General features: G+C 49.8%; 1 protein-coding gene across 6 annotated transcripts in view; it reads left to right on the forward strand.

Moving 5' to 3' along the window:
- akap6 (A kinase (PRKA) anchor protein 6) overlaps positions 1-14,106 on the forward strand; it is a 1,059,704-nt gene that overhangs the window by 292,059 nt on the left and 753,539 nt on the right. The window contains exon 1 of one of the 6 annotated variants that reach the window (XM_072488460.1): positions 13,595-13,710. The exons of the other annotated variants lie outside the window; for them this stretch is intronic. Coding sequence (XP_072344561.1) covers positions 13,699-13,710 — 12 coding nt within the window. The 5' untranslated portion in view covers positions 13,595-13,698. Of the gene's footprint in view, positions 1-13,594; positions 13,711-14,106 lie in introns of those variants that run through there. 6 annotated transcript variants of the gene reach the window in all.

Here is a 14,106-nt window from a genome sequence, read left to right on the forward strand (position 1 = left end):
AAATTGGATCGCATCGTCAACCCGCGCAGCCTCCAGAGCTTGGTGCTCACGCAGATACACGAGGGACACCTCGGCATTGAGAAGTGTAGGCACAGGGCCCGGCAAGCTGTCTATTGGCCCGGCATCAATGAGGATATCTCGAATATGGTCCTCAACTGTGTGACGTGCCAGCGGTTCCTGCCTGCTCAGCCCAACGAGACGCTCCACCAGCAGATCTTTTTAAAATGCTTGTACTGGAGTAGATTCAATCACTAATTCAGCAATTCCCTGTCAGCTCTGCATCTGAAAAACTGCTGTAGAGACTAATAAAATGATCAATGGATTCTGTAAGCTGTCAATGGTGTCATAATATGCACCCATGCACATCATGAGGTAAAAGCAGGCAGTGGCAGACACCCAGGTGAGTCAATCAATGTACAGAACAGAACATAACCAATCACAAGACAGGACACCAGAGGGGGACTGTGGTGAACCACTGTATTAGGGGATGTACGGTAGGACCTGCACTACAGGTTCACCCGTAGCCCCTGCCGGCTGGCTCCGCCCACTAAGATCTGTATAAATATGCATGACCTCCATTTCGCCAGCTGCAGCAGGAGGCCACGCATCTGACTGCAATAAAGCCACAGTTGTACCCAATCTGCGTCTTTGTGCAATTGATAGCGCATCAATTTATTACAGTCAGATTTTTCCACAGAATGGATATCGGAATCAAAACAGATCGCCTGCAGCTGGATCCGCACTCGCCCAACGCCAGTAAAGACTTTACTCACTGGCTAGCCTGTTTTGAGGCCTACATCAACGCTGCGGACCCCGCGCCAATGGAGGCTCAGAAGATAAACGTCCTGTACTCCAGACTGAGCTCCAGCGTGTACCCATTGATCCAAGATGCCCCGAATTACGCGAAAGCAATGGCACTCCTTAAAGAACACTATGCTCAGAAGACAAACACGCTCTTTGCCAGGCATGTACTCGCCACCCGCTCGCAACTACCTGGTGAGTCCATCGAAGACTTCTGTCGCGCCCTAATTCCACTCGTCTGACTCTGTGACTGTCAGGCCGTTACGGCCACTGAATACGCGAACCTCCTCATGCGCGATGCTTTCGCGATGGGGATTGCGTCGGACCGCATCCGAGAACGATTACTGGAAGGAGCCACGCTCGAACTAGCGGAGACGTAAACCTTGGCGCTCTCCATGACGGTCGCATCCCGTAATGTACATACCTACCCCTCCCACCGTGCTGCCCACCCTTCTACCCCTTCCTACCCCTCCTGGATGACCTCCTCAGCTGGGGCCTGCGACGCACGCCAATCCGCGCACTCCGGGGGTCCCCGCTGCTCCTTCTGCGGTCAGCAGAAGCACCCCCGCCAACACTGCCCGGCCCGCACTGCAGTTTGTAAATCTTGCAGTAAGAAGGGCCACTTCGCGGCTGTGTGCCAGGCCCGAGTAGTCGCTGTGATCGCGCCCGCTATCGCCCCCTCCTCCACGCCAAACGCACAATGGGAGCCGCCATCTTCGCCTCCCGGGGCCATGTGCGACCAATGGTCGCCGCCACCTTGTCCTCCTTCGGCCACGTGCGCCCCATGGGTGCCGCCATCTTGTCCCGACCCCGTAATGTGCACACCATTGTCGCCGCCATCTTGTTCCCCACAGGGTCTTCGGACATCCCGAGATCGGAACCGCACACTCACGCCATCCGAAGCATTCAACGACTACCCGCAGTTCGCTTCGATGACGCTGGACCAATCTCACCCGCACAACCTGGCCACCGCGTCGACGATGGTGAAAATCAACGTCCACGCGACCTCGTGCCTGCTGGACTCCGGGAGCACCAAAAGCTTCATACACCCAGATACGGTAAGGCGCTGCTCCCTCGCGGTCCATCCTGCCAATCAAAGGATCTCCCTCGCCTCCGGATCCCACTCCGTCCCAATCCGAGGCTTCTGTACAGTCACCCTCACTGTCCACGGCGTAGAATTTAGTAACTTCCGCCTCTATGTCCTTCCTAATCTCTGCGCTGCACTCCTTGGACTTCCAGTGCAATCTCCAGAGCCTCACCCTCAAATTCGGCGGGCCCCTACCCCTTACCGTTTGCGGCCTCGCGACCCTCAAGGACAATGCCCCCTCCCTTTTTGCCAATCTCACTGCGGATTGCAAGCCCGTTGCCACCAGGAGCAGCCGGTACAGCACCCAGGACAAGACCTTCATCAGGTCCGAAGTCCAGCGGCTGCTTAAGGAGGGTATTATCGAGGCCAGCAACAGCCGCTGGAGAGCCCAAGTGGTAGTGGTTAAAACTGGGGAGAAACACAGGATGGTCGTGGACTACAGCCAGACCATCAATCGGTACACACAGCTCGACGCGTACCCCCTCCCACATATTTGATATGGTCAATCAGATTACGCAGTACCGGGTCTTCTCAACAATTGACCTAAAATCCGCCTACCACCAGCTCCCCATCTGGAAGTCGGACTGTCCATACACTGCCTTTGAGGCGGACGGTCACCTCTATCACTTCCTTAGGGCCCCTTTCGGCATCACAAACGGGGTCTCGGTCTTCCAAAGGGAAATGGACCGAATGGTCGACCAGTACGGTTTGCGGGCCACTTTTCCATACTTAGATAATGTCACCATCTGCGGCCATGAACAGCAGGACCACGATGCCAACCTCGATAAATTCCCCCGCACTGCCAGTCTTCTCAACCTGACCTGTAACAAAGAGGTGGCAAATGGAGTTTAATGTCGAGAAGTGTGAGGTAATTCACTTTGGAAGGAATAACAGGAAGGCGGAATATTTGGCTAATGGTAAAGTTCTTGGAAGTGTGGATGAGCAGAGGGATCTCGGTGTCCATGTACATAGATCCCTGAAAGTTGCCACCCAGGTTGATAGGGTTGTGAAGAAGGCCTATGGAGTGTTGGCCTTTATTGGTAGAGGGATTGAGTTCCGGAGTCATGAGGTCATGTTGCAGCTGTACAAAACTCTGGTACGGCCGCATTTGGAGTATTGCGTACAGTTCTGGTCACCTCATTATAGGAAGGATGTGGAAGCTTTGGAGCGGGTGCAGAGGAGATTTACCAGGATGTTGCCTGGTATGGAGGGAAAATCTTATGAGGAAAGGCTGATGGACTTGAGGTTGTTTTCGTTAGAGAGAAGAAGGTTAAGAGGAGACTTAATAGAGGCATACAAAATGATCAGGGGGTTAGATAGGGTGGACAGTGAGAGCCTTCTCCCACTGATGGAAATGGCTGGCACGAGGGGACATAGCCTTAAACTGAGGGGTAATAGATATAGGACAGAGGTCAGAGGTAGGTTCTTTACGCAAAGAGTAGTGAGGCCGTGGAATGCCCTACCTGCAACAGTAGTGAACTCGCCAACATTGAGGGCATTTAAAAGTTTATTGGATAAGCGTATGGATGATAATGGCATAGCGTAGGTTAGATGGCTTTTGTTTTTTGACTTCCCATGTCGGTGCAACATCGTGGGCCGAAGGGCCTGTACTGCGCTGTATCGTTCTATGTTCTATGTTCTAGAAGTGTGTGTTCAGCATGACCCAGTTAGCCATTCTCGGCTATGTAGTCCAAAATGGATTCCTCGGGCCCGACCCCGACCGCATGCGCCCCCTCATGGAGCTCCCCCTCCCCCACTGCCCCAAGGCCCTCAAACGCTGCCTGGGGTTCTTTTCCTACTACGCCCAGTGGGTCCCAAACTATGAGGACAAGGCCCGCCCACTCATTCAGTCCACCCAATTCCCTCTCGCGGCCGAGGCACAACACGCTTTCGCCCGCATCAGAGCAGGCATCAGAGTCACTGCCTTTTCAAGTAGAAAGCGACGCTTCAGACGTCACCCTTGGCGCCACTCTAAACCAGGCAGGCAGACCCGTGGCATTCTTTTCCCGCACCCTTCATGCCTCTGAAATTCGACACTCATCTGTCGAAAAGGAGGCCCAAGCTATCGTTGACGCTGTGCGGCATTGGAGGCATTACCTGGCCGGTAAGAGATTCACTCTCCTCACTGACCAATGGTCGGTAGCCTTCATGTTCAATAACACACAGCGGGGCAAGATCAAAATGATAAAATCTTGCGGTGGAGAATCGAGCTCTCCACCTATAATTACGAGATTCTGTATCATCCCGGTAAACTCAACGAGCCCCCAGACGCCCTCTCCCGAGGTACATGTGCCAGCGCACAAGTGGACCAACTCCGGGCCCTACACGACAGCCTTTGTCACCCGGGGGTCACTCGATTGTACCATCTGGTCAAAGCTCGCAATCTGCCCGACTCCGTCGAGGAAGTAAGGACAGTCACCAAGGACTGCCAGGTCTGTGCGGAGTGCAAGCCGCACTTCTACCGGCCGGACCGTGCACGCCTGGTGAAGGCCTCCCACCCCTTCGAACGCCTCAGCGTGGACTTTAAAGGGCCCCTCCACTCCACCGACCTATACACGTACATTCTCAGTATGGTCGATGAATACTCCAGATTCCCCTTCGCCATCCCATGCCCCGATATGACGTCTGCCACTGTCATCAAGGCCCTCAACACCATCTTCGCCCTGGTCGGTTTCCCCGCTTACATCCACAGTGACAGGGGATCCTCATTCATGAGCGATGAGCTGCGGCAGTTCCTGCTCAGCAGGCGTATAGCCTCCAGCAAGACGACCAGCTACAACCCCCAGGGAAATGGGCAAGGAGAACGGGATGGTTTGGAGGGCCGTCCAGCTGGCCCTACGGTCCAGGAACCTCCCAGCCTCTCGCTGGCAGGAGTTCCCCCTTGATGCTCTACACTCTATCCGGTCACTATTGTGCACCGCCACTAATGTCACACCCCATGAACGTGTTTTTACCTTCCCCAGGAACTCCACATCCGGGGTGTCGCTCCCGACTTGGCTCGCAGCTCCAGGACCGGCCCTTCTCCGTAGGCACATCCGACTCCACAAGGCGGACCCCTTGGTGGACAGGGTTCACGTGCTCCACGCCAACCCTCAATATGCCTACGTGGAGTTCCCCGACGGCCGCAAAGATACTGTCTCACTCAGGGAAATGGCACCGTCAGGTTCCACCTCAACACAATCTCCACCCATGCGCCCCTCCCACCCACCGCGCCGCCAATATTGACCCCACCAGACCAACACCCCCCCTTTCCCCACAAGAGGACGAAGAGGATTTCGGCACGCTCCCGGAGTTCCCCGATGACTGGCCAGCATCAGCACTGCCACCACCGCCATCGGTGCCACCTCCACCATGGCCAGCACCGACTTTGCCGCCACCGTTACGCTGCTCCCAACGAAGCACCAAGGCAACCGATCGGCTGAACCTTTGACGGACTCAGGACCGTCAACATGGACTTTTTTTTTTCTCTTCCTTGTTTTCCCCATTCTTAACACTGTACATAATTGCACTATTTGTATATAGTTTCACATCACCCCCCCCGGAATCATTTTTAACAGGGGGTGAATGTGGTGAACCACTGTATTAGGGGATGTAAGGTAGGACCTGCACGACAGGTTCGCCAGTAGCCCCTGCCGGCTGGCTCCGCCCACTAAGATCTGTATAAATATGCATGACCTCCATTGCCCTGCCATTTCGCCAGCTGCAGCAGGAGGCCACGCATCTGACTGTAACAAAGCCACAGTTGTACCCAATCTGCGTCTTTATGCAATTGATTGCGCATCAGGGGCTTACACCTATCAAACACACGAGGCATCAGCACTATGCCTCTTTCCACTGGTGATAGCTATAGTGATAGTCAGGATGTACAAATCATTCAACACCTCCAACATGTGGATCAGAGCTAGCCTGGTCTAGATAGTTAGCTTTAGTTTACTCAGGGTAGTAGAGAGTCAACCCACAGGCAGCTGTGTGTTTTGTTGCTAGAGTTCAATAAATCTTTTATTGAACCAACGCCTCATTTGGTGTATACTTGATCAGTTAATTGCATCATGTGCAATCCGTGTTACCCCAGGGTGAACAACACGACAGATGGTATGGGCAGCAGGTAATAGATGCAAAACATCAGTTTAACTCCGAACTGGTCTTCCAAAGTCGAAATCTTTTTGGTCTTCTTCCACAGGCCCGATGTGTTGAACCTTCATTTAATCTTTCATTTCCAGTAGCTAATCAAATTCTTATGGCCTGCTTGGCTGGTCTGGACATGCCTGAGTCGACAAATCATAATTCTGTGCATTATTTAAATAGTTTAAACTCAGCGAGTGGATCAGCTGCCTTCCAATGTGAGTTTCGGAATTTTGTGCACATTTTTACAATATTCCCCAGCCCTTTCTTCTTCTCTGCTGTTTGAGCTAATACTCCTGCTGTTCTACTGATCAGCATTCCAATACTGTGAATATTTTAAACACACTTTAAAAATACTGCAGATGCCTGCAGTTCCTCTACTCACCTCAGCACATTCCACTGCTGCTGCATCATTTGGGGTGAGTGGAGCTGTTACTGCTTGTTCATGCATTTCTGAAGCTCCATCCACAAAGCTGGGCTGTGGCTTGAATGCACAAGAATGCTGAAAATTTCAAGCTGGGCTTTTCAAGTGGGAGAAAACTGAGGATGCGGGATTCTCCGGTCAGCAACGTCGAAATCGCGTTCGGTGATCGGCCGGAGAATCCCCGTTCTCGCCAAAATCGGGGGTGGCGCCGCTTTTGCAATGCTCCGCCCCCTCGAAAACGGCATACTCGAGGAATATGCCGCACGCCGTTGGGACAGCCTCAGGACGTCACCTGAGACCCTTCCCTGATGCTCCGAGATGCTCTGAGTTCCTGACCGCGAGGAACACTTGTCCCTTTTATTTTCATGAACCCTGCATTGCGGTTGCAGACTGTCGGGGGTGGGGGGGAGCTGTTCCGCGGGCAGGGGGGATTTGGCAGGGTCTGGAGGCACTGGTGGGGGGTGGTCCGGCGGTGGCGAGCCGGGGCAGTTTTTGGCAGGCTGGGTCTGCGTGGTTGCGCCATGTTGCACGGCGTGGCCGCTGCATGCTGTGCGCATGCGTGATCACGGACCCGGCAATTCTCCGACCTTATCCGCAGGTATGCTGCGTAACTGCTAGCCCCCACCAGACGGAGGATTGGTGCAGCTTTTGCGCTGTTTTTTCAGGTGGAAAATGACACTGTTCTCACGCCAGTGTCAGCGCTTAATCTTCAAATCGGATAATCCAGCCCAGGATCTTTTGACCGGACCATTAAGCCTGCTCAAGTTCCAGGTGACATCCTTTCGGGGGGTCTCTGCATCCCTCCATCTTTATGAGGCCACTGCATGCCCGAGCATGTGTTTTTCCTCAGTCTGTCCAAGATGGCCACAGTCACTGCCCTCATTCAAACCATCTAACCAAGAAACCTGTGTGACCAGCATTCTATCCTCCCGCTCCCGTCCCCCCTTAGACTATCCAAACGCTCCCCGCCCCGCCCCCCCCCTTCAATCAGACAGCAGCCCCCTGCTCCACAGGTCACCCAATCCCACTGCTCCCACAGTGCCCCAAGGAACCAGCGAGCCCCAGTATGCTGACTCATTCCCCCACCCTGCTAGATGCCCCCCCCCCCGGGAGTCCTGTCGTGCTCCCCCATCCCTTTGCATTTCTCCCGTTTACTAGCATGCCTGCTAGCATGGTGGCCCCACCCTGGAAACGAAGCCCAACAACCCCGACCCAAAGGATCCCCATCAGCCCTGTACCCCCACTCTCCCCATTTAAAGTCATCCATGTTGTAAAAGCAACAAAATAGAAACCCAAAGAGGAGTTCCAAATTCCGCTTCGCCCGGATGGATTAACTCTGATATCTGCAGGGTCAAGCCCTGTAACCCCAAGCAGCAAAAACCAACCAGATCTATCGAAGAAATAACAAGACAAACACATGTAGAAATTCCCAATCAAGGAAAATTAAGACATGACATCCCCCCCTTAAAAATAATATTAATAATAATAATATTTACTATTAATAATAATAATCTTTATTACTGTCACAAGTAGGCTTACATTAACACTGCAATAAAGTTACTGTGAAAAGCCCCTAAACACCACACTCCGGCGCCTGTTCGGGTACACTGAGAGAGAATTCTGGAATTGTGGGAGGAAACCGGAGCACCCGAAGGAAACTCACGCACCCTGTAGACAGACAGCCCAGCTCCACCCACACTCTGATATCACTGATAAACACCCATTTCTTAAAGGTACATCCATTACAGATATTTTTCTAAACACCCATTTCTTAAAGGTACTCTAACATGACAAATGAGGTCTGAAGATTTGACTTTAACCTCACTAATTAGATTGAAATGCATTCACAGTCACTCAAATCAGGATCTTGCCCTTCCTGGGTGAGGCACGATCAATTTGGCTGGAGACGAAGTTGTATTCAAACTGAGGCTTTATTAGTATCTGAAGTGTGGCCTCCTACAGCAGCTGACGAAATGCTGCGAGCTGAAGGCCACGCATATTTATAACCCGGCTCCTGGCGGAGCTAGCATGCAGGGGCCCAGGTGAATCTGTAGTGCAGGTTCTACCGTACAGCCCTTAATATAGGAACAGAGTGGTTTACCACATTCACCCCCTGTTAAAATTGAGTCCAGCAGGGGTGGTGGATAACTATATACAATTCGCAATCTTTAATATTTACAGAACAGTGAAATAAAAATGTCTCTGGTCATCCGGTGGGCCAGTCAGAGGTTCAGCCGGTCCGGCGCCTTGATCGTCCTCTGGGATCGACGAAGTGGAGACGGCGATGTTGGTGCTGTCGTGGTCGTAGTTGACTCCAGGAGCGTGCCAAAATCCTCTTCATCAACGGGGGTGGGCAGGGGGAGGATGGACAGTCCTACGGGGGGTGATGGGGGCGGCGGGGAGGGGAGGGTGGTGCCGGGGGCGACGGGGTGGTGTGGGGGTGGAACCTGCTGGTGCCAGGTCCCTGAGGGAGACGGTATCCTGGCGGCCGTCGGGGAACGCCACGTAGACGTACTGTGGGTTTGCGTGGAGCAGGTGGACCCTTTCCACCAACGGATCCGCCTTGTGGAGCCGCACATGTTTACGGAGAAGCACGGTTCTCGGAGCTGTAAGCCATGTCGGGAGCGATACCCCAGATGTGGACTTCCTGGGGAAGGCAAAAAGACGTTCATGTGGTATACTGTTAGTAGCAGTGCAGAGTAATGAGCGAATGGAATGTAGTGCATCAGGGAGGACCTTTTGCCAGCGGGATGCCGGGAGATTTCTGGACTGTAGGGCCAGCTGGACGGCCGTCCATACCGTCCCATTCTCCCTTTCTACCTGTCCGTTTCCCCGGGGGTTGTAGCTCGTCGTTCTGCTGGAGGCGATATCCCTGCTGAGCAGGAACTGGCGTAGCTCATCACTCATGAATGAGGATCCCCTGTCACTGTGGATGTAGGCGGGGAAGCTAAACAGAATGAAGATAGAATTAAGGGCTTTAATGACGGTGGCAGACGTCATTTCGGGGCATGGGATGGCGAAGGGAAAACGGGAGTATTCATCGATCACACTGAGGAAATATGTGTGTCAGTCGGAGGAGGGGAGGGGGCCTTTGAAATCCACGCTAAGGTGTTCAAAGGGGCGGGAAGCCTTCCCAGGTGCGCGCGGTCTGGCCGGTAGAAGTGCGGTTTGCACTCCGCACAGACCTGGCAGTCCTTGGTGATCGTCCTTACTTTCTCGACTGAGGAGGGCAAATTTTGTGCCTTAATGAAGTGGTACAATCGAGTGACCCCTGGGTGACAAAGGCTGTCGTGCAGGGTCCGGAGTCGGCCTACCTGTGCGCTGGCACATGTACCTCGGGATAAGGCGTCTGGGGGCTCGTTGAGTTTGCCAGGGCGATACTTAATCTCGTAGTTATAGGTGGCAAGCTCAATTCTCCACCGCAAGATTTTGTCATTTTTGATCTTGCCCCGCTGTCTGTTGTTGAACATGAGGGAGAGTGAATTGGCTGGAGAGGAAGTTGAATTCAAATTGAGGCTTTATTAGTATCTGAAGTGTGGCCTCCTACAGCAGCTGATGAAATGGCTGCGAGCTGAAGGCCACGCATATTTATAACCCGGCTCCTGGGCGGAGCTAGCAAGCAGGGGCCCAGGTGAACCTGTAGTGCAGGTTCTACCGTACAACCCTTAATAAAGGAACACAGTGGTTTACCACACTGGGTGTGAACCTCATTGCGTCATCAGAGAGGGCCTGGGGACATCGTGATCAGAAATCAGGATCTCGCCCTTCGTGGGCATGAACCTCATTGCGTCATCAGAGAGGGCCTGGGGACGTCGCGATCAGAAATCAGGATCTCGCCCTTTGTGGGCATGAACCTCATTGTGTCATCAGAGAGGGCCTGGGGACATCGCGATCAGAAATCTCACCAGCACAAAAGCCATTTGCGATATTTTTCAATATCTTTGCAAACAGACCCTAAATCTCTTTTTGACCTCCTCTGTTCTTAGCTTTTCAACAATTAAGTAATACTCTGATTCATCTTTTTTTGGTCAAAAATGGATAACCTCACACTCACCTGCAATGAAATCCTTTTGCCACAGTATTGCCCTCTCACTTAATCTATCAGTGTCCCTTTGTGATTTTATGCTCCTGCCTACATTGTTTACTGTACCACAAGTCTTTATCACTGCAGTGTTGTTCTAAACACTAAACAGTCCTTAATAAAAAAATCTCATGCAGTTCAATCAACTTGGCTACCAATTTTATTTATAACTTTTTAATATTAGCAAAATACCAACTGAGACTCTTTTTTTTCTCCCCCAATTAGGGGACAATTGAGGCCAATCCACCTACCCTGCACACCTTTGGCTTGTGGGGGCACGGGGAGAATGTGCAAACTCCACCCAGGGCCAGGTTCGAACCCGGGTCCTCGGTGCCGTGAGGCTGCAATGCTAACCACTGCGCCACCGTGCCGCCCGTAGGCCAACTGACACTTAAATGTAACTACTGATTATCTGATCAGAGAGTGATGAGAACCGGCAGAATAATTTTGATCTGCTGATTCTATACGTGGTTAATGGTGTCTGTAATGTAAACTGGGTGTCCTTATACTTTACCAATCAAACAGTAATGAATATTGAAAATCAAAATTAAGTTAGAATACTGTTTACAATATTGGATTCTACTGAATGAGATTCTCTTCTCCCCTTAAAAATATCCCCTTTAAATTTGATTGATTTGATTTATTGTAACATGTATCGAGGTACAGTGAAAAGCATTGTTCTGCATACAGTCTGGACAGATCGTTCCATATATGAAAAAACAGAGGACATACACAAATACACAATGTAAATACACATAGACACGGGCATCGGGTGAAACATACGGACTGTGGTACTACTCAGTAGAGAAGATGTGTGAAGAGATAAGTTTAGTCCATAAGAGGGTCATTCAGGAGTCTGGTAACAGCGGGGAAGAAGCTGTTTTTGAATCTGTTTGTGCATGTTCTCAGACTATTGTATCTCCTGCCCAATCGAAGAAGATGAAAGAGAGAATTATCCGGGTGGGAGGGTCTTTGATTGTGCTGCCCGCTTTCCCAATGCAGCAGGAGGTGTAGACCGAGTCAATGGATGGGAGGCGGGTTTGTGTGATGGACTGGGCTGTGTTCATGACTCTCTGTAGCTTCTTACGGTCTGGGGCTGAACAGTTGCCATACCAGGCTGTGATGCAGCCATAAAGGATGCTTTCTATTTCTTGCTAAACCGGCTTATGGTGATGTTGCAAATAGTAAACAATGATTTCTTTTCTCATATTTTCTCATATGCTTTGGTTAGCTGTGGAAAAACTGCTCCTGCTTGTTTTACTTGATTTAATCCAGGCATGCTATAGCTGCCAGCTTGGCATCTGTAAATGAACAGCTGAGGAGCTTACTTATATGCCATAAAAAGGTTCGCAACCTAAGACATAAACTAGCAACTGCTTTCGTCAAAAATAATTTTTGATGATGTAACCATGATGTTGAGGATTTCCTGGAATTTATTATTGTTAATTTTTAAACAAGTAGTAACAAAAATCAGATTAAGTGGGTCAAATATAGCTTGATATTTCAGTCTTTCACTTATGTATTTGACTGACGCAACAAGCGCTGGCATATTTGAGTTGCTGCAAAATGATGATGCTTCAGCTATTCATTGAATCTTAAGCCAAGATTGCAAAGGTTTGTGGAAAATGATGCTGTGAAAGAAACTTGATCAAAGATAATTGTGTAGCGCATTGAATGGATTAGAATGAACTCAAGGTGAACTCAAGTTAGCTTGGGACTCTACCTATACAACCCTAAGACACCAAATGGCTTACTTGGATTTGGATTTTGTTTATGGTCATGTGTACCGAGGTAGAGTGCAAAGTATTTTTCTGCAAGCAGCTCAACGTATCATTCAGTACATGAGAAGAAAAGGAAAGGAAAAAAAAAGGAAAGGGATATGGGTTTGTGCAAACAATGACAAGTATCCATCCATAGTTTGGACAACATATACAAATACCCGATTGCTTTGGTTCATTGATTCATCAGGAATAGTCAATCTGATTTTGGGATGCTGATTGCAGTGATCATTCGAATAAAGTATTTGAGGTTGTTGACAGTAGTGGTGTAAAATTAATAAGATTTTTTTTAAAATTCATTTACGGGATGTGGGCATTTCTGGTTAGGCAGTTGCTCTTTGAAAGTTGTCCTCTTGAACTGCTACAGTCCTTGAGGTGTAGGTACACCCACTATGCTGTTAGGGAGGGGTTCCAGGATGTTGCCCTAGTGACAATGAAGGAACGGCGATATATTTCCAGTCAGGGTGGTGGGGTTCCCAGGTATCTACTGTTCTTGCCCTTCTAGATGGTAGTGCTCGTGGGTTTGGAAGGTGCTGTGTAAGGAACCTTGGTGAGTTACTGCAGTGAATCTTGAAGATGGGACACACGGCTGCCACTGTTCGTCGGTGGTGGGGGGTTTGACTGTTTGTGGAAGGGGGAGCAATCAAGCGAGCTGCTTTGTCCTGGATGGTGTCGAGCTTCTTGAGTGTTGTTGGAGCTGCACTCATCTACGCAAGTGGAGAGTATTCCATTAATAATAAAATAATAATAATAATCTTAATGCCAGGGATCTGGGTTTGATTCCCGGCTTTGGTCACTGTCTGTGCGGAGTCTGCACGTTCTCCATGTGTCTGCGTGGGTTTCCTCCAGGTGATCCACAAGTCCCGAAAGATGTGCTGTTAGGTGAATTGAACATTCTGAATTTTTTCTCTGTTTACCCGAACAGGCGCCAGAGTGTGGTGACTAGGGGATTTTCACAGTAAATTCATTGCAGTGTTAATGTAAGCATACTTGTGACACTAATAAAGATTATTATTGCAAAAGTAATATAATGACAATATATGGCAAGCCATTATTATGACCCCTTGTGCTCCTAAATTTAATGTTCTACAAATAATGTTTTGACATTTTTTGTGCCATCAAACGTTTCGTTCCCTCAAGTGATGTCACTTTAAGATTACTGCCGACTGTCACTGTAGCTTTGGCTCTCATTTGCCATCTCAAAGTTCAGCTAACATTCTGCTGGCTGTTAGGTCAGTGCTGAAAATAACTCTGCTAATTGCAGTCACCAGGCTGCTAATGGAATTTCAGTCAGGAGAGTGGAATGCTTATCCCACAGAGTAGAATCCAGGTCAGTGTATCCAGAACACATTTGAACAAAGCCGGAATGGTTCTGCCAAAGCAGCACAGGTTCTGATACTAATACATGAACAGTACTGTAAGTTTACTTTTTATCCATCATGAATGTTTCTAGTGCACTACAATTGTCATTTAATTGTTGCACCATTCAGCAAGGGTTGGCTAACATTGCATGTGGCTTTCCTCCCAATATGCTACAAACCAGCTCTTAATTGAATCTGTTAACAATGATTAAATAAGTACTTTCTGCAGCATTCATGTCATTGAGAGAGAAAGAGAGTGGTTCACAGTTCAGACCTATTCACTCTCCAGAACACCCGGATATGCAGGATTCCTTCTTCAGAGACAGTTCTTGTTTAGTGTGTTCTGAATGAGTTAAGTGCTGTTGGTGCCATGATTCTTTTAATGCAAAAAAAATTAACTAATAAATTAAATCAACAATATCATGGATAAATATACTTAAAGATCTTCTGAA

The sequence above is a fragment of the Scyliorhinus torazame genome, chromosome 2 (genome assembly GCF_047496885.1).
Source record: "Scyliorhinus torazame isolate Kashiwa2021f chromosome 2, sScyTor2.1, whole genome shotgun sequence".
In the NCBI taxonomy this organism is placed as follows: domain Eukaryota; kingdom Metazoa; phylum Chordata; class Chondrichthyes; order Carcharhiniformes; family Scyliorhinidae; genus Scyliorhinus; species Scyliorhinus torazame.